At 44.0% G+C, this 22,129-nt stretch overlaps 1 protein-coding gene across 1 annotated transcript in view; it reads right to left on the reverse strand.

Annotated features, from left to right (window-relative positions):
• The window catches only part of LMBRD1 (LMBR1 domain containing 1), a 393,083-nt gene that overhangs the window by 259,219 nt on the left and 111,735 nt on the right, over positions 1–22,129 (reverse strand). The window contains exon 4 of the mRNA XM_073626738.1: positions 12,652–12,749. Within this exon, the coding sequence (XP_073482839.1) occupies positions 12,652–12,749 (98 nt within the window). The remainder of the gene's footprint in view (positions 1–12,651; positions 12,750–22,129) is intronic.

Below are 22,129 nucleotides of genomic sequence, written 5' to 3' on the forward strand. Positions count from 1 at the left end.
AGGGCCTGTCTAAACTGGTCCTTTAGTGACTGACAGTTGCCTATTGCAGAGACTGCAGGCTGAGTAACGCCCCCTGCCAAGGAAAAAGAGTATTTTAACAGGAATTCCAATCTTATCTGTTGGATCTTTAAGCATTTGTGCATCGTCTACTGGGCAAGTTAGACTTTTATTCACACTGGAAATTGCAGCGTCAACTGCTGGTTCCACATTCCATTTTTTAGTGAATTTTTCCTCCATTAGGTTATAGAGCTGAGAATCTCTTTGGAGGGAGAAAGTGCTTATTTGGGTGATCCCATTCAGTATAAATAAGTTTTTCTAGTAATGGATGTACAGGAAACGCATGAAAAGTCTGTAAAGGTTTAAAGGAACCTAAAGACGAAAGAGAACTTTCAGCTGACTCAGTTAGGGGTAGCTTGAAAGAGAAACGAGCCATCTCCATAAGAGATTGTACCAGCAATTTCTCTGATTGCGAAGCTGAAATGCGTTCATCCACTGTTGTCTCCTCTGAAGAGGAGTCATTAGTTTGTCTTTCCCCCTGATTGCCTGAGGGTAACACCTCACCTTGTACCCCCTGTTCCCCTGGTAGGGCGTCTAAGGTGGGGGAGGGGGATCTAACCCGCTTTCTAGCTCTTTGGATGGAGGATACGATTAAAGCCGCTAATCTTTCTTCTAGGCCCTGCAGGGCGGAGGAAACTGTATCTTCAGTTACGAATACAGGGGCTGAGATGTGAGAAGCAGCTGCACCACCAATTGGTTCTAATGACTCACCCTGGCACGCCACAATTGGTAATTCAGGAGAGGATGACAATGTGAAGGCACGACTGGAGTTCCCAGCGCCTGGGGGTGGATTTTTTGGTACCTTTTTTGTGGCGTCTTTTTTGGAAGTCATAGTGCCAAGCACAAAAGGCAGAGGCACTAAGTAAATGCATTATTTGCTGAGCAATAGTTTAGCAAAACAACGCCGCTATAAGTTCACAAGTTCATTTACAATGCATTTCCTGTACTGGAAACGCCTGCATACATCCCTTACGTGCCCCAGCGCTCCTGTGTGCTGTGTGTCAGACTTCCATCTCTTCAGTTGTTGATCTGATAGAGATCTTCTGCTAATAAACAGCGTCTGTTTTTAAAAGCCTCAGGTGTGCTGTGTGCCTGGCGCCTGCGCCGTGTGCTCCATGTGGACTCTACGTCCTGCACACGGTGTCGCGCTTAAGCCATGCCCCTTCGCCTCTAACCCGCCCCCCTCCCTTGTTTCATAAGGAGAACAGCGGTCCGCGTGCGTGCGGATGGCTTCGGGTCCGCGCTAGGAAGGGGAAATGTGACCGGTTTCAACCAAGAAAGCAAATATGTTCTGTGGGCAGGGGTGATGGCAGGACACTGACATGGCTTGTGGGGAAACTGCGCCTTTAGGCATTAAAGCCATAAGATAAACTTAACACAGGGAGCCGCACCGCGCCCCCCGCGAGGAGGGAGGGGGTGGGTGGAGGAAGCAAGTATACAAACTGCTGCTGTACCCCTCTTTTTGTTCCCCCAGGGGGGAAAGGAACATGCCTTTATTCAATTAAGAATCCCCCTGGCTGCTGACCACACACACATGCTGTACTAGCTGACACTGAGCTGGCTGAGAGCAACGTAGCAAGGAATGTACATATATTCCCTCTGGTGGAGACTTTCAGGCATACAACATTATACTCCTAGAAGAAAAAAAACATAGGTGGACTTTTTACAGTTCCTAGGTTTTTCCCTTACCTTATCCTCGCTGCAGGATACTGCTGTAACAGACAGGTCCAAACTTCACCCGTCACGGCGGGCTGCGTTAGCAAACCTTCAAGGACTGGGTCCCTATTATAGGGGGTCCACTGCCTTGGACCTGTATAGCACCCCTCAGGAAAACTTTAGGTAATGTAGCATGACCAAAAATGTCCTGGGTCCTGGGGTCCAACAGGCAAAACCTTGTACTTCGTATACGAGGCCCAGGTACCACCCACCTTGGCCGCAGTGGCACTTTGGATGGATCCAGTCTATGGAGGCTGTTTAAATCCAGCATGGGATCCCTCCAGCTTGGAGCTCTTCAGAGCACATCTTCACTCGTGACTAACACCTTAGACACTGGCGAAAAACCTGAGCTACTCCTGGAAGGGGTAGGGGTTATTATAGGGGAGTGAACTTCCTGTATTGGGTATACCAGTGTCCATCACCTGAAGGTGCCTATATACCCATTAAAGTGGATGTAAACCCAATGTCATCCTTTCTAAACTACTGCCATAGGGGTTATCTATAAGGATATACATGCCTCCTGCATGTATCTTTACCTGTCAAATGTCTCCCCTCTGTCTGTTATGAGAGCCGAAAAACTGCATATTCTGTGGGTGGGTCTGTTGTCTGGAGCTCGGTGGGTGGAGTCGTGATGTCAGTAAACCCCCCACCCACCTCTACACTTCCCTTATCAATATGCATTTTCTCCTGTGTATTTCTTACACTGAACTTCTGCTATGATCTCCAATATCCAGTGGAAAGACAGGAAAGTAACCACATGACTTCAGCATGCCAAATAATGGTGAGGTGTGGAACAGCCAATCCTTGCAGAGCTGCTGAAGAAATGAGTGGGGGAGTGAATTAAAAAATAATGCAGGGGCGTGGCTTGGAGCCGAACGAGCATGGCTGCCTGATCTCCTCGCTCTGTCCCACGGAGGTCCTGTAAGCTGCCTAAAGGAGCCCAAATCAGCCGTTAATATGGGGAAACTGAAAGACAAACCACCCCAGTCTCGGTCCCGATCCCCCAGGGGCCCGGATCCGCTCACCGGTAACAACATACCGGAAATCTTCCGGCCGCGATCACGCGAGGCCCCGGCTTCATCTCCGGCCTACTCCGGAACACGGGCCTCAAGCCTCAGCCCTGCCAGGAGAAGCTCACAGCGTGCAGAGAGCCCATCTACCACCCGACCACTTACCATGAATGACCTCAGGTCGGTGGCCACAGATATAAAAGACTCTTTTGCTGCTGCCTTCACAGATCTCAGGAGGGAGATTCAATCGATGCACATGAGAATTGATGACCTAGAAACAACCACTACCCGCCATGATGCCGCCTTACAACAGCTAAAGCATTCATCCCAGATCTGCAACAGCCAGCTCAGAGATCTACACAGGCATATGGAGGATCTGGACAACCGCGGACGCCGCCATAATGTAAGGGTAAGAGGCATACCTGAGTCCGTTGAGCAGAATCACATTATACAGGCCACAATCCAGATTTTCAATGATTTATTAGGAAGACCCCCCGAAACTCCCATTGAATACGAGCGTCTACACAGGGCTCTCAAACCCAGAAGCAGAGACACAGACCCTCCCAGAGATGTGATATGCTGCCTAGTAAATTTTAGATTGAAGGAAGACATACTGAGAAGAGCCAGAGAGCGCCGCAGCTTAATGTACCAGGGTGCTGAAATCAAGATCTTTCAAGATCTGTCCCCCATAACCCTACAAAACAGAAGAGACTTACGCCCGTTACTCGACCTACTCCGCCAAAAAGGGATCCAATATCGATGGAAATTTCCCTTCTGCCTGTCTGCAACAAATGCTGGACGCACTGCAAATCTGAAAATCCCGGAAGATCTAAGGGGGTTCTGCAATACTCTGCAGATACCATTCATCGAACTCCCAGACTGGTATAGAGATTATCGCTCCCCCCAGCTCCAAAGAACCAACTCCATGGAAGCTATCCCGGTGAGAGATGAATTCCACATTAGAAGACGCAGATCATCCTCTCCAAGGCCGTTTCCTCAGAGGGATCAGCTGGACAGAGACCGACAGAGCCCAACAGCGTCCCCAGCCCACAGGCGGGCTAGGCCAGATCAGCCGTAATCAATCCTGTCCAAATGTTTGAAAACAGTTCAACTCATGTTCAGAGTTGCAGTCTCTCTTAGGTCGCCACCCAAACCCTAGTTCCAGGAACACAGTACCGGGATTGAACAGCACTCCGATCGACACTTGAAATCCACCTGATAACGGCTTACCTCAAACCGGACCCGAACTGAACTCACCAGATACAGATAGATAACAATATACTCATACAAACTCAGGAATCCATGAAGACCCCGCGCTACTCACCTCCACTACAACCCAACTCCAGGACACTCTCCACGGGGAAACAGCCCTCTTTCAATGACTCCAACAGAACTCATCCCATTCTCTTAAGTAGCAGAACCTGAGCTGCCTACACCATCAGTGGAATTATGTCTGGTTGAACAACAGGCCTCCACACAAGCCACCTACATCCTCATTCAACTGCCAGCTTCTACTGAGTCTAGGAATGACAACTCGAGATGGTCCCCCCTCCTTTTCAATACGGGGTCATCCACCACAACTCACTACTCAACCTGGGTACCCCCCACCATCCCCCCTCTCCCCCCCTCTCCCCACACCCCAACCCCCCCCCCTCTTCTCAGGTACCTTCTTCAGAATGAAGACAACGCAACAAAGAGTTGAACTGAACCTTTGGAACCAAAACCAGCTAGATGCCTAACGTACGGTACTACACCGTGCTCCGAGATACATCTAGAACTTTCTCCCCCCCCCCCCCCCCCCTTTTTTTTTTTTTTTTTTTTTTTTTTTTTCTTCTTCAACTTTATTTACTGCTTTTGAAAATGCTTATGCTGAATGTTTTGATTTATTTATAGGGAAGAAGAGGAGCTCCTCCCGCATGGATAAGGGCTCTTACCCCTCCTGACATATTCCCACTTGCCTTACATTCGCCAGGGATATCCATGGGGGATGAGCTTCCTAATAGTGGGCAGGCTATACTAAACCAACCACTCTAGGGCCACAGCCGTCGAGCTCTGTACAGGCAACTAGACACCTACCAAAGACCACCTCATTCCTAAGCTACCGCTAAATTTCGCCAGAAGCTACCATAGACTGCTCCGGGAATGAGCAACTGCTCGAGGTATAGCCCTATCCTAACTCAATGTCAAGACCACACTTAGACTAGTTCTTACACGTAAGCATCGATGAATCCTTATTTACTTCCCCCCATAGTCAAATGCCCCCCCAAGTTATAGTAAGCTAGCCTCTTAGAGGCTGAGCCATCCCACGCCCCCCAGGTAGCCTTAATACTTACCACGAGCTCACGATTTGCACTAAACCCAACCTCTCCTCAAGATTATTGCTGCTACTAATATCAGTAATTTCGTTTTTGTATCTTCTTTCAAGATATTTATATAAATGGTCTAGCAAAGTCACTCTTCCTGAGCCTTGATGTTTACTGTTTGGGTGGCGACCTCCACATGTCCCCGAACATAGATAGCCTATTTCTAGGACCACAGTTTAAGGTTCAATGTACCAAATGCCTATATTATTGTTTATTGTTTGTTTTTGCTTTCACATCATCAATCTGAGATCTCTAACCACAATCTTTCCCCTTGATACATAAGCAGGCTCCCTCCTTACAAGTCGAATAGACCCGAGATGACCTCCCACGGACAGAACATATCTCGAACCTTTCTTCGAGCACCTTCCACTCCTCCACACAACAGGACAGTGACTATCCTAGTTGACCCACACCGGACATTTCAACCCATAACAGGGTAAGGTAGCCGGACTACGTTTACCTCCGGTAAGTACATCTTATTCCCCGTTACTAAACCCCACTTGTTCAACCCCCCCCCCCTCTTTTTTCCTCCCTCTCCCCCCCTCTCTATACACTCTCCTTCCCCCCTCCCCCCTCCCGCCTTTACTTATCTGGGCCTCTCTCCCTCCCTGGTCTCCACCGTAGCATTACCCACTATAAAGCCTAAATATCCTTGAAGAGCGTAAACCTCTCCACAGATTACTCTCACCCACATCGGCCACATCGGTAAATTACACCCCTTCCCCGTATCTTATATACCAACTAGACTATACCCAACGATCATGGACCCCCCACACTCAACTACACAACACAACACGTTTAAAGTTGTCTCTCAAAATGTCAAAGGACTAAACATCCCTGAGAAACGTAGTCAAATTCTCAGCATGATGAGTAAATTAAAAGCAGATGTGGTGTTTCTGCAAGAAACCCACTTTCGCACGAACAATACCCCTAAACTGGCAAGCCGCAGATACCCCACCTCCTTCCATGCCACGAACCCTCTAACCAAAACAAAAGGGGTTTCAATTTTGATTTCTAAAAATCTTTCATGGCAACTGATAGATTCCCTAGTAGATCCAGAAGGCCGCTATATATTCCTGAAGGGAACCATCCACAATCGGATGGTCACTTTAGCAAACATATACAGCCCCAATACTGCCCAGGTCAGCTTTTTCCGTTCCATCGCAACCATCCTTGCAGGCTTTCAAGCAGGGACTACAATTCTTGGAGGTGACTTTAATGTGACACTTCAGCCAACCCTAGATTCCTCATCGGGGTCTTCCACCCTTCCTTACAGAGCACTGAGACAAATCAAAATACAAATACAGGAACTTCTTTTACACGACACATGGCGTACACTACACCCGAATGGGAAAGATTACTCCTTTTTCTCTGCACCTCATAATAGGTACTCTAGACTTGATTACCTCTTCCTCTCCCAAAAAGATCTCCCCTTTCTAAAGTCTGCTACCATCGAACCCCTACTCATCTCAGATCATCACCCGATCACCCTATCCCTATCCTTCCCGGAAAGAAACTCGGCCACAAAGATATGGCGTCTTGACCCATCTCTCCTCACCTCAGAAATCGACACTAACCACATCCGCACCAGCCTAAGCAACTACTTCAGGGAGAACGACAACTCCGACACAGCACCCCTGTCCCTATGGGAAGCACATAAGTGCGTTATCCGAGGGGAATTTCTCACACTTCAGGCCAACCGGAAAAAAACACAACAAATAACTTTACAGGAACTCACCAACAAAATAAAAAGACTAGAAGTACTTCACAAGCAGTCTCAAGCACAAGACACATACCTAGAACTTACTCAAACCAGGAAACTTCTGCTGGAAGCCCTCAACCGTAAAACCCGACGCAAATTCATATTAAACCAAAAGCTATTTTATGAACAAGGGAACAAGTGCGGGAAGCTACTAGCCAGAGCGATACAATCTAAGAAAGCTAGCACCAACATTCACACCATTAAAGATCCTCTAGGTAACTCAAGTTCAAACTCCACAGACATAGCATCTCAATTTGAACGCTACTACACAGAACTTTACAACATACCACTACAACCCGATACAACCATAGGCCAAAACTCTAGAAAAGCCATTATCGCAGACTTCCTCAAAAAACATAGCCCCAAACCCATACCCCAGGAAGAGGCTCACGATCTGGACAGCCCCATATCCGAGGAGGAACTTAAGAGAGCAATTAAACAACTAAAAGCAGGCAAAAGCCCAGGCCCCGACGGCTTTTCAGCACCTTATTATAAGACCTTTATAGACATACTATCAGCCCCTTTCCTAAAGACTTTCAACTCCCTAACATCATCAAATTTACCTTTTCACAGACTACTTGAAGCCCATATCACGGTCATCCCGAAGGAGGGGAAGGACGCCACCTCTGTCACTAGTTATAGACCAATCTCCCTACTCAATGTAGATATTAAATTATTCGCAAAAATCCTAGCAAACCGACTCCTTCCCCTCCTTCCTACAATAATAGGGAAAGACCAGGTGGGTTTTGTTCCTGGCAGAGAGGCCAGGGACAACACCATAAAGGCAATTAACTTAAACCATTGGCTAACCTCCCATAAACAAAGAGGCTTCTTTCTATCCCTGGATGCTGAGAAGGCGTTTGACAGGCTGGCCTGGGACTACCTGGGGGCGGTTTTACGCCACCTAGGTCTGCAGAACCGAATGTTCAACCTAATTATGTCCCTATATACCACTCCAACAGCAAGAGTCAAAGTCAACGGCCACCTGTCAGACGCCTTCTCCATCCGGAACGGAACGAGACAAGGATGTCCATTGTCCCCTATCCTTTTTATCTTAACTCTAGAACCACTACTACGCTGCCTACGATCAAATGTGAACATCAAGGGTATTCCCATAGCAGGACGTACGTATAAAATAGCGGCTTATGCCGATGATATTTTGCTCTTTCTAAGTGACCCACTTACCTCGATCCCAAACCTCCTCAGAGATTTTAACCTATTTCGTCAAATATCCAACCTAAAGATCAACTTCTCAAAATCCCATGCCCTCAACATCTCCCTCCCGGAAGACCTAGTATCCCAATGCCAAGACAATTTCCCCTTTGTTTGGAAACAAAACGCCATCACTTATCTGGGAATCCAATTGACCACACGCCTGTCGGACTTGTACACTAAAAACTTCACCCCGCTGATCCGCACAATCTCCGAGGACCTTCGCAGGTGGGACAAACCCCACTTTTCTTGGTTTGGCCGCGCAGCCATCCTAAAGATGAACGTGCTCCCACGTGTCCTATATCTGCTACAAACAATACCCATCAAACTCCCTGTAGCCTTCTTTCACACGATCAAACAACAATCTCTGCAGTTTCTTTGGAAACACAAGCGCCCGAGGATAAGCTACTCCCAACTCTCGAAACCCAAAAACAAAGGGGGTATTGGGCTACCAGATTTACAGAATTATTCCAGAGCGTGCCATCTGGGAAGAATTGTAGACTGGGCAGTACACGAAGGGGTTAAAGACTGGGTGAGACTAGAAGGCTCGTTCTCTCACTTGCCCATTAGAAGCACCCCATGGATTCTCCAATGCCACATCCCCAAAACCCTAAAGGAACACCCCCTAATAGAGGCCACCCTCAGAACCTTTAGGGAAGTATGTAAAAAATTCCAAATCTCCTCTAACCCAGGGCCCCTTACGCCTATCCGCCTCAACCCAGCCTTTGTCCCGGGAATGTCCGAGAACTTTCTTAAAGGTACTTGGCCACACAAAGACATATTAGCTCAACACTTCTTTAGAGAAGGTAATTTCATAAACCGTGAGGCACTTCCCCTAAATACGGGGGGTGAACCCTTCCCGCTATGGACTTACTTTCAGATTCGCCATTTTCTTGAAACAACACACAGAAACATGTCTGTATCTAGAAACTTAACCCCATTTGAAAACTTATGCTCCCAAACCACACCGCAACAACACCTGATTGCAAATACCCACTCCATGCTCTTTGCCCTAACTTCCCCCAAAGACACCAAAGCTTGCCAGGCGTGGGAAAGGGAGCTGCAAATAGACCTAACGGAAGAGAACTGGGAACGAATTTTCACAATAGCACACAAAGGCTCCCTCAATGTCACGACACAAGAGAATAATTACAAGACCCTTTGCCGTTGGTACCGTACACCTGAACTTCTAAACAAATTTAATCATGACAAGTCAAACAAATGTTGGAGATGCCTCAATGATATAGGCACATTTTTACACATCTGGTGGTCCTGCCCTCTTCTCCAGACTTTCTGGAAACAGGTTCATGATATCACGTCCCAGGTAACCACATATTCCATGGATTATACTCCTACCAGACTCATTTTACACCATTCCTCCACCTCAGCCCACACATACAGAAAGTCCCTGGGAATGCATATGATCAACGCAGCCAAATTATGCATCTCAGCCAAATGGAGATCCCCCTGTAGCCCAACTATGTCTGAATGGTTTTCCCGTGTGGACAAAATCGCTGAGATGGAGGAATTAATCCACATTGCAAAAGACACACCTTTAAAATACTCCCGAACATGGGCTTGTTGGACCCACTTTTGCACCACAGAGAGATATTCCTCCATTATGAAGACAAACCGTTCCGACACCTCCCACAACGACTGATTGAAATAAGCCAAAAACCCCCTTGAGTCATACACCTACTCATCGAAACTCGCTGGTTCGCTCACTCCTGCTCTTATGTGGATCCCGGGGGGAACCCCCCTTCAGACAGGGACCCACGCACGAGAACGTCCATGCTCTTTTTTGAAGCCCGGTGGAGACTGGGGAGGAGACACCCCAGTTCCTATCTTACCCCCCCCCCACATACTCCTATCTTCCACTTCATCCCCCAATCCCTTTCACGTCTATCTCTTCCTCCTTTCCTATTCCCATACCCCAACTGAACCGACGACGACAACCATCTACTTCCTCCCATGACTAACCTAACTCCGTGATGTAACTCGCCATCTAATCCTCACCTTTCAAAAATTGACGAGACTAACGTACCAGACAGACAGACCCCACCCTACAAGCCCGACACATCCACACGTGTTCAGGAACAAACATATGGACTCATAGTTGACTACATTTGTCCATTCCCTCAACTAGCCCCTAAATTCTGAAATTACATTCAAGGCGATGCTCCCGCCCAAAATGGTTCCGGATCTCAGATGATGAGGTAAACCTCGAGTTCGAGGCTTTCTTATTCTGTCAAACGTCTGTCTGACTTACAGTTGAATACATATCCGACTCGTTTCACTGTAGCGAAATAAGTCATGTTAATAAGAACCATGTTGTCTCTCCATTTATTGTTTGTAAAAACCGTGTAACATGTTTTGTTCACAATAAAATATTTATGGAAAAAAAAAAAAAAATAATGCATGTCTTAGGCTAGTGCATGAGATATGTAAATCACCTGTCACTCACAGCAAGGGGGAGTATTTGACGAAGTTTCTCAGCTTGTCAAGATTTTTCGCACTGAACAATAAAAGAGGATTGCTCAGAGATGGATTAACTCTGTGTGGCAAGACTGGGCTCAAAATAATAGGAAATCTTATACTCTACAGTACGATATCAAAAAAAAAATTTTTGGGTTTACATCCACTTTAAGTTATTACTTAAGCTCTGTGTCCCATGATGTACGATAAAGAAAGGAAACTTTGAATGGATCCAGCTGCATAGCTAGCCCCAGCAAGGATTGCTCCAGTGGACCTCAGCACAGCACATCTTTACTCATGACCAACACCTTAGACACTGGCGAAAAAAACTGAGGTACTCCCAGTAGTGGGAGGGGTTATATAGGGAGTGGACTTCCTGTCTTAGGGTGTGCCAGTGTCCATCACCTGAAGGTGGCCTATAACCCACATAGTAATTACTATGGCTGTGTCCTGTGATGTACGATTAAGAAAATGCCTTTACAACTGCTTTAAAGTATTACCGTGGACTGACTCATTACCAAATGCAATATGTACTGCAGCACTCAATTATAAAATTTGTCCACACGTACAGTTTTTTTATTTCTCCTGCAAAGTGGCACAAATAACTATTGATCCTACTGTAAAAATCCACCTAATGCAGCTGTCTGTGATGGCATGGCAACAATGCCGCACTACACCTGAATGCAGAGCACAGTTGCCAATCATCTAGGCTGTTTCTGCCTGCACTATAGTGGAATGAGAAGAAGATGTAGGGGGCATGGCTATCAGCATTGCCATTGCAGATTCACATGCCTATAGCTGGTCAATAAGTACTTGACCACACCTAGTCCTTGTCCACTACTTTTTGGATAAGTTGCACTGCTAAAACCCTACAACAGTGAGCTGCAGTGCCTGGGTAGGGGAGCATGTGAAGCACAAATAATGGAGGATTTGGTTCACTTAAGGGAGGTAGCAATAAGTTTGTATTTACTTTATGAGGCTTGTGCATCACATAATTGAATTTGGTGCTTGTCTTGACTGTCATATAGGCATTTTTTAGTTGTACCATAAAGTGGCACTGTAGTCAGAAAATGAAGTCCTGCTAGATCACTTCGGGCTGAGCCCTTTTGCAGGTATAACTATATAAAACATTAAAAATAAGTGTCTGTCCCATTTAAAACCCAGTAATATGCTGTCTCACCCTGCTCTGCACATGCTCAGTTGCTCTCCTTTTCTGGCATAGTGCCGAAAATCAGAGCCACTAGAGGCCAATCTTCAGACAGCGTAAAGATTTACTGCAGCTCAGGGGCTCCGGACTTCAGCAAAATGGCAGCCTCCAGTAAGAAGAAACAAAAGCAATGCTGTAGGCAATTTACAGCACACACTAATTTTGGTAGCATAATTATTTTTGTGGAATGCATGTTCCTTACTAAAGAACATTCATTTTTACTAAGTTGTTATGGGTAAAGTTCCACTTTATTGTAAACTTTTGCAGATTTTAAATTAAGGTACTGCTATAGTTTGCCAGCAAAACAACCGGGACAGACTGGTGATATGGATGTAGATGTTTCTCATAGCTACCAAACAGCTTCTGTTCTGCCTTGGAAGTTTAAACATGATTGTTGATGTAAGAAGCAGAGAGAGTGTAGGGCAGGCTTCAAAAACATAGTCCTACTGCCCTCTGCTTGAGCATGTGAGGGAGAGTGCTGAGACTTCAGTGGATCACTCAATTTGGGATACAAAGGAGATAAATTTGCCTGCTAGAATGTAATTATAGCTTGCCGATTGTTTTCTCTTGCCTGGATTTACTTTTTTAGGGTCTTATGCACACTGGACATGTCCAGGAGCAGCAGAGTGTTGGCAGAAATAACGCTTGAACGCTAATTAGTTCCAATTACCAGAATAAATTATCATTCTGGCAAATTACAATAACGTGTTTACAAGCACCAGGCAATTGTTCTGCCAAAACACCGGTGCCAGGAGGAAAGGCATTTAGGAGAGATCACAAAACGTCCAGTGTACATGAGGCCTAACACTGGTTAAAATAATGAATATTACAATTACAGAAATAACTTACTGAACAGTTACTTCGATCATCTTCATCTTTTTCCTCATAGTAAAAATAGACAAAGGGGATCCACAAAAACACGCAAAACAGAATCATTGAATATAATGCTGAAAAAAAAAGGGGACACAAAAAAAACAAAATGTTAATTCATACCATTCGTAATCATATACTGAATTTGAAAGATCCATACTATTTTTGAAATGCAGTTTTAAAATCATGACCAAGAATGTGCCAAATGTGAATTCAAATTTTACAGCAGAGTTTACGCTGAAGCCTCAGTGTTATCGTTACTTTTTCCTGGTTTAACCACTGACTGTTTTGTCAACTTAGCATAGTCTGGGGGCATTCCAGACTTGTGGCATGTCTTCTTTTTGACTGTCCCTCTTTCAGGAAATAAGCCAGCAGACTGACTATCTTAAAGGAAAACTGTAATGAGAAGAATAGGGAGGCTGCCAATGCTAACCTGAGACTAGGGATGAGCCAAATACCCCACGGTTGGGTTCGCACCAGAACTTGCGAACAGGCAAAAAATTTGTGCAAACACGTGAACCCCGGTAAAGTCTATGGGACACAAACATGAAAAATCAAAAGTGCTCATTTTAAAGACTTATATCCAAGTTATTGCCATAAAACGTGTTTGGAGACCCGGGTCCTGCCCCAGGCGACATGTATCAATGCAAAAAAAAAAAGTTTTAAAAAACAGCCTTTTTTTGGGAGCAGTGATTTAATTAATGCTTCAAGTGAAACAATAACAATGAAATATTCCTTTAAATCTCATGCCTGGGGGATGTCTATAGTATGCCTGTAAAGTAGCGCATTTTCCCCCATGTTTATAACAGTACCACAGCAAAATAACATTTCTAAAAGGGAAAAAAAGTAAATTTAATTTAATACATAAAAAAAGTATGTATATGGCCGCTTGTGGCGGCCATATACATATAAAAAAAAAAAAAAAATTGCGTGGGGGTCCCCCCAAAATCCATACCAGGCCCTTATCTGAGCACACAACCTGGCAGGCCGCAGGAAATGGGGGGGGGGGAATGAGAGAAACCCCCCCCCTCCTGAACCGTAGCAGGCCACATGCCCTGAACATGGGGAGGATGCTTTGGGGTCGCCCCCAAAGCACCTTGTCCCCATGTTGATAGGGACAAGGGCCTCATCCCCACAACCCTTGCCCGGTGGTTGTGGGGGGTCTGCGGGCGGGGGGCTCATCGGAATCTGGAAGCCCCCTTTAACAAGGGGACCCCCAGATCCCACCCCCCTCATGTGAATAGGTATCGGGTTCACCAAAAAAAGTGTTAACATGTTAAAAATGACGAGAGATCATTTGAGACAAGTCCTTTTTTTTAATTTATTTTTTTTATTCTTTTTTTTTTTTTTTAACTGTCCTGCGATGTCCATTCACCTTCAATCACAGCGTCCGGCGACCCGAGAAAAAAAAAAAAAAATCAGCCTCCATGGGAGGCTCCCGCTGACTGAAGCCTCTTCACGATGACAGCTGTTAAATAGCTGAGGGCAAGCCACCCGGTAACGTAAATGGGTGACCCCGCCCCATTTTGTAATGTCAGAGGGGGCAGGGTCCCTCGTTTACATCACTGGGAGGCCCCGCCCCCAGCTATATAACAACTGTCATCGCAAAGAGGCTTCAGTCAGCAGCAGCCTCCCATGGAGGCGGAGTTTTCTTTTTTTTTTCGGGTCGCTGGACGCTGTGATCGAAGGTGAATGTGGACATCGCGGGACAGTTTTTTTTTTTTTCTTTTTAGTAAAGGACTTGTCCCAAATTGTCTGTCATTTTTAACATTTTGACACTTTTTTTGGTGAATATGTACCCCCATACCCACTCACATGGGGGGGGGCGGGATCTGGGGGTCACCTTGTTAAAGGGGGCTTCCAGATTCCGATAAGCCCCCCCCACCCACATACCCCCCACAATCACTAGGCAAGGGTTGTGGGGATGAGGCCCTTGTCCCCATGTTGAGGGCATGTGACCTGGTAAGGTTCAGGGGGGGGCGCTCTCTCACCCCCCCCCCTTTCCTGCAACCTGCCAGATTGCACACTCGGATAAGGGTCTGGTATGGATTTTGGGGAGACCCCCACGCAATTTTTTTTTTCTTTTTAATTTGGGTGCAGGGTTCCCCTTAATATCCATACCAGACCCTAAGGGCCTGGTAATGGACTGGGGGGGGCGACAGATGCCGTTTTTTTCAATGATTTTCATCTATCTACATTACAGCCGTGAGCAGTTTTATATGACATTTTTTTCTTTACAAATGTCATTTTGCTGCTCTCATTCATAAAACTATGTACAGCTGCCGTGTAAGCAGCCTTAAATAGTGTGGGGCATGGACTCAACCCCCTGAGCCATGATTGGCCAAAGGCACCCAGCCTTTGGCCAATCATGGCTCTCAAAGCACAGCAAACTATGACTGGCCAAAGCATGCAGGTCAGATGCATGCTTTGACCAATCAGCAGCCTTCAATGCACTCTGATCTCGTAGTGCATTGACTGTCTTGCCATTCATTATGGTGCGTTCTGCCGGTGCTCAAATTTCCCGCGAACGCCCCATAATGTTCGGTATTCGGCGAACACCCGATGTTCAAGTCGAACTTACGTTCAATTCGAACTTTGGGCTCATCCCTACCAGAGACCTTCTTGTAAAAATTGTTAATTCCTAGCTATCTCTGGTCTGGTTTCTTTCTGAATCACTGACCTGGAAGTTGTATGAAGCTAAGTCAGAAGAAAGTCAGAACTCCATATCTACCAACTTATTTCAGGTCAGCAACCAAAGATTAAATGCCTTTGGATCAACCTAATTGCCAGGTACCCAATATTTCTCTAAAGTAAAACTTAGCAATGGCAGTTTGTGTTTTCTAGCACTTGTTTGCTTAATAAGCCATAGCTTCTACAACCACATTTTGTCTATGGATGAGCGCATTAGGAGAATATTCAATCCCCTAAATTTTTATTTTCCTGACCATCTGCAAGCATATCTGTTAAGGGGGGAGTCATACAGGATTATTCCACATAGACTAGACAATTCTGTCTGCATGTATATCAGGAAACCAAAACAAGCCGTTTACAAATTGATAAACCATCAACACTTTTAGCATCAATGCTATGACCATTATGTGTCCATTTGCAAAGTGAATATGAATTGGAGTGATTTTTTCATTATTAATCAGCTGCTACACTTGCAGGGTTCAAATAAAATGTTTGGGGATTTTTTGTGCAATATATTTTCCCATTAAAGTGGAGCAACATATAAAAACGTACATACAGAACAATTTACAGTGTGAATAGAATTACTGAAACAAGAAATTGGGATATTAAAACAAATACAATACATTGTCCTAGTCAGAGATTCCATATTCCAACTATGGGCAAGTACTAAACTGCAGACATTTAAAGGTATATATTATGATATGCAGTTTTAAAGTGTATCTAAACCCAAAATTAAAAACTAGAATATATTACAGTTGACTGGTCCTTGGTGTGGTAGCTGCATTTGTTTTTGCTTTATTTTCACCTGGTAGCCCTGCAAATAACACTTTCTGCCCCTGGGTGGCTATCAAACTTCTCCATGGTATCCATGAAGGGAGCCACGTTTATCACCCTAGGCTATTCCCCTCATATGGGCTACAGACATGTCAATATCTCTTCATCTTCATTACATTGGGGCATGGAAAAATGGCAGTTTACAGAAGACCGCTAGGAAGATAGATCTTTTTCTGTGCAGTTCACAGGAAGTGACAAGGACAAAGACAATGCATTTCTGGCAAGATCAACAGGTATTTTCTTTATTTGCTGAAAATATGTTCTTGGTTAAAACAAAACAAAATCTACCGCATCTAAGGACTGTATGCTGCATTTTTGTTCTTGGGTTACGGTATCCTTTAAGGTAACCAAATGGTTTCCTATGGATTACTTAATAAGCATTATTGACAACAATCCCATCTGAGTACTTTGAGGGTTGTCTTGCTGCTAAGTCAACCAACATGACTAATTCAAAAGCATTAGGTAAGCATTTATCATGGCAATGACCAGTGGATTTGTTTCGGCAAATGGTTAAATTATTTCTAAAACTAAGGGTACTCCAAAAAAGGAAATATGCAAACAAGCTGTACTAGGGGGGTCGACTGACTATCAGAGCAGCCGATTATCGGGGGTTGATATTCACATTTTTAAAATTATCGGTATCAGTCCGAAATGTACCGATATTGGTCAGATCTCCTTCCCCTGTCCCTGAGCGGCGCTCGCTGCAGTCTCTGCCAATGGGGCAGATGGCAGCAGAGAGTTGACATCTCTCACTGGCTGCCTCTCTGTTTCTCCCCTACAGCAGAGCTGTGAATGCTGCTCTGCATAGAGCTGTAGCCTCGGGCAAGCAAAGAGATGCACGTCATCTCTCACCGCCCACCTGCATGTGGAAGTTTACCCACTCAGATGCCCTTAGGGAGAGGCTGCCAGAAGTAGTATAAGTAGTGACAAGCTGCATCTGGTGGCAAGTGGCAAGCTGCATAAGGGTGGAAGGTGACAGGGCCAAGTGACATGCTGCATCTGGTGGCAGGTGACTGTGATGTAGAGAATATCGGCACCTGATATCAGCCGTCGGCCTGAAAGGTGGCCTGAAAAATCGGTATCGGCCCTGAAAAAAACGATATCGGTCGACCCCTAATCTATACAAATAATTTTTAACTGGTTCACGTAACTGTAATGACTTCACTTCACAATGGATGTTGTACTAAAGCATAAAGACTAGCGAACTGGCAAAAATACAATTCTACACCCGATTCCTGTTTACCATCCTGAGGCCATACAAAGTTTCAGACCGCTATTTTACTAATGTTTGTAAAGTCCCAGAACTAAATTGGCAGGACAAGAACAGTATCTCTGCAAAGGTCCCTGCCCAACCCTGACCCCTTATACCCACTGTACTCCCTCACCACTCATTGTGACACCTCAGCCACCCTCATTTTATTTATTTATAACATGCACTTATATAGTGCTGTTAATTTATGCAGCACTTTACACATATTCAGTGTACATTAACATCAGTCCCTGCCCTCAAAAAGCTTACAATCTAAGGTCCCCAACACTCATATTTTCACATACTAGGGCCAATTTAGATAGGAGCCAATTAACCTACCAGCATGACTTTGGAATGTGGGAGGAAATTGGAGTAGATGGAGGAAACCCACACAAGCACAGTGAGAACATGCAAACTCCAGGCAGGTAGCCCTGTAGTTGAGATTCGAACCAACGATCCTGGTGCTTCTAGGCAGACGTGCTAATGGAGCAGTATATGACCTTTTCTCCTGTGATATTGCTGGGGTCTAGCAGCCAATCACTAAGCCTAAACACTCACAATTGACCAGGGCAGGGATGTCAGCTCTCCTCGAATTGCTGAAACCATTCATTTTGGTGCCAGCTGTGAAGAAGAAAGGAGCGGCAAATGATCACTAGTAAGGGAAAAAATAGGGGGGCCAGGGAGCCCCTTGCAGAGACACTGTCATTTTGCCCTGTATAGGCAAGCTGGCAGTGTCTCTTTAAACCTTCAAACCAAGTTCCAAATAAAAAAAGTTTTTTTTTTGTTTTTGATAAAGTTGGAAAGTCAAAACAGTATCGATGTCAGGTCATTATTGCTTATACTCATCTATCCGTCCCACACCAGTGCCTCTTACGCCCTTTAAAAAGAGATAGATGGTAATAGACTTTACAAGGCAAGAGAAGACTATAGAAATATAGCTAAAAACTTTCTCCTGCAAAATACGCTACTGAAATGTCATTTAATCCAAACTTCAGGCAGATGTAAAAAACACAGTGTTAACTATTTGAATGTTGTTCTGTGCTCATTAATAAATCTTTTTTTTTCCTTTTTTGATAAACGCAATTCATGTTTTGCTCAAATTTTACTTTATTTCAGCCTCTTTAACCCTATGTACAGCAGCACTTAGATTGAGAAAGGGAAGGGACAGCAACTGGAAGCCAATCAGATGGGCGACATACAAAATATGCTGAGCTTGTAAGCATGCTACTGCTTCCAAACTTTCCAAATCAACAGGCTGGGGGCAGGGTGGTGTTCGCATTGAAATTTGCAACTGGAAAAAGTGGTGCCAATTACCTGGCTGTAGTGTGGCAGAGATTTGTAAATCACAGGACTGAATGGATATTATTGGAGATACTTCAGACAGGTAAAACATCCCCCTTAAAGTGTAAGTCCACCCTAACACTAAAATCCCTGCATCTACAGACATCCAACACTAACCTATCTAGCCCTGTAAAGAAGAAATCAGAAATTGTGTGTGTGTGTGTGTGTGTGTGTGCACGCGCACAGAGGACACAGCCAACAATGTCTGTGAAGTGAATGGGATGTGACGTCACCTATAGACCTATGGGGCTTCCATTGTCACTTAGTGTTAGACCGCGGATGCCTGTAGATGCAGGATTTTAGTGTTAGGGTGGACTTCAACTTTAAGCATATTTTATTTGTGCATTTAAATGTTGCCTGGAGTTTCGATTTTTCCAACTTTAAGAAAAAGATATTTAAAGTGTTTGAAACAAAAAAAAAAAAAAAGACTCCAATAGAAATGTCTGTAAATTATTTAGGTATGCAAAAGGTATATCACACATATCAGTCATACCACTATGACCACCCACCTAATATGGAGTAGGTCCTCCTTTGCTGCCAAAAAAACCTGACCCATTGAGGCGTGGATGCCACCAAACCTCCGATGGTATGCTGATGGTATACTGGCATTTGGCGCCAAGTCGTCAGCGGCAGATCTTTAAGTCTTGCAAATTACGAGGTGGGGCCTCCATAGATTAGACTTCTGCAGCACATCCCACAGAAGCTCTATTGGATTGAGATCTGAAGGCCAAGTCAACACCTCAAACATGTGCTCTTTAAACCATTTCTGCAGTGTGGTAGGGTGCATTATTCTGCTTACAGAGGTCAACGTCATCAAGGAATACCGTTTCTATGAAGGGGCATACTTGGTCAGCAACAATGTTTAGGTAGGTGGTACGTGTCAAGTAACATCCACAATAAATGGTAGGACCCAAAAGTTTCCCAGCAGAACATTGCCCAAAGCATCACACTGCTTCAGCCAGCTTGACCTCTTCCCATATTGCATTATGGTGCCATCTCTCTCCCGGGTAAGCATGCACACAGCCACCTAGGGCTGCAACTAACGATTATTTTCATAATCAATTAGTTGGCCGATTATTGTTTCGATTAATCAATTATTCGCTTAATAACCTTAAAAAAAGTGTGGTGTATAATTTAGTTAATGTGTACAGTTTTTTTAAAAAAAAAAAGGTAATTTATTCTTAAATATCTCTATGCAGTGGTAAATATAAATAACCAACCGTATGGTTAGGGAGCAAAATATCGAATCCACTCTGAGCATAACAGAGGAGATATACTGTATATACTATTAGAGGAGATATACTGTAAATACTATTAAAGGGTGAATCTGGTAAATATCATCAGACTCAGTAATCACATTTTTTTTATTAAAAACAAAAACAATGTCTTCCTTCAAAAAAAAAAAAAAGTAATTTTAAGAATGTTCGTTCTTTCATTCAGTGAATGTACAAAGATTTTCCGTCTTAATATTCTCGTCTGAAAAATGATCCGTGTGGCCAGCAGAAAGCTCAGTACAAACCTATGCAGTTTGCTTTTCATCTGTTTCTGCAGTGCGTTTTGATTTTTGTGCACGTGATTTTGCTGCGATTTGCGTTTTTGCATTTTTTTAGCCAATTTGTTGTTGGGCAGAATAAAAAAAACACATATTGCTGCAAAAACGCATTACATGCTTTTCTGCAGCTTCTCTATTGAAGTATATTGAACCAAAAAAGCACCGTTTTGCGTGAACGTGTCACATAGGAAACCATGTGAATGAACTGTAGTGCATTTCTGCAAAAAGCACCAAAAAACACATAGATATGAACCAGGTCTAAGACGTTTAGTAACATAATGGGGTATAAAAAAAACTAAAATTAGTCCTTTATAGTACAAAAAAAAAAAAAAAAGCAGATAATCACTACTGTAAAAGTAATATTTGCAGTAGCGATTATTTGCTCTTTTTGTACTATAAAGGGCTCATTTTAGGTTTTTTTTTTAACCCCATTATGTTACTGGCCGATTAATCGATTATGAAAATAGTAAATCGATTAATTTCATAATCGATTAGTTGTTTCAGCCCTACAGCCACCCACATGAAGTAAAAGAAAACATGACTCATCAGACCAGGCCACCTTCTTCTATTGCTCCAGTTCTGATGCTCACATGCCTATTGTAGGCACTTTTGGCTGTGGACACGGGTCAGTATGGATACCCTGACCGGTCTGCAGCTATGCAGCCTCATACACAACAGACTACAATACTCACTTTCTCTGCTTCAAGGACAGCATGTTTATTTTCTGCCTAAATATATCCCACTGACTTTTAGATGCCAGTGTAATGAGATGATCAATGTTAAATCACTTAACCTGTCAGTGGTCATAAAGTTATGGCTGATTGGTGTATATCGTCAACGTATATTGTGACATGTCAGGAACTTATATTCATGCAGATTTGTAAACTTACTGAGAGGTACATATTAGAATTACTTAAGAACCATTTACTACATCTTTCGTTTCTGTCTTCTTTTTACAAATGCATGAAAAACACACACAGGAACATTCAGGGCTACTTTATACCTGTGTGGGTGTTAACATCGTATGTTTGCCTCATAAGACAAAATCTTGTGCAATATCGCAACCCATTCATTTGAAAAACAGCTTTTTTTTTTAGAAATGCAGTATGTGGCACGGTAGTGCAGGTGAGGTAGCTGCGACTGCATGTGTGCACTGGGGTGCCATTGTTAACCTATTGCACCACAATGTAAAACCACCTAAACGCCTCATGCACACTGGACGTTATAAAAACGTCAGTAGCGTTGGCTGTAGAAAGCTGTAGCTGTAGAGTAAGTTTTTCAGCATTTTTTAGCATAACTATATTCCCACAAAGGATTATGATTCAAAAGTGCTGATGAACACTGAATAGACACAATTTCCAGCGTTTTTAAGCTTTAACCTGTTCAGCCCCAGAAGATTTCACCCCCTTCCTGACCAGAGCACTTTTTGCGATCCGGCACCGCATTGCTTTAACTGACAATTGCACGGTCAGGCGATGTTGCACCCAAACAAAATTGACGTCCTTTTTTTCCCACAAATAGAGAGGTCTTTTGGTGGTATTTGATCACTTCTGCGGTTTTTAACTTTTTTCACTATAAACAGCGTCATTTTTGAAAAAAAAAAGCTTTTTTTTTTACTTTTTGATATAATAAATATCCCCCAAAAATATACAAAAAAAAAACCTAATTTTTTCCTCAGTTTAGGCCGATATGTATTCTTCTACATATTTTTGGTAAAATCGCAATAAGCGTATATTGATTGGTTTGCGCAGATGTTATAGCGTCTACAAAATAGGGGATAGTTTTATGGC

Source organism: Aquarana catesbeiana, linkage group LG04 (assembly GCF_042186555.1).
Source record: "Aquarana catesbeiana isolate 2022-GZ linkage group LG04, ASM4218655v1, whole genome shotgun sequence".
Taxonomy (NCBI): Eukaryota; Metazoa; Chordata; class Amphibia; order Anura; family Ranidae; genus Aquarana; species Aquarana catesbeiana.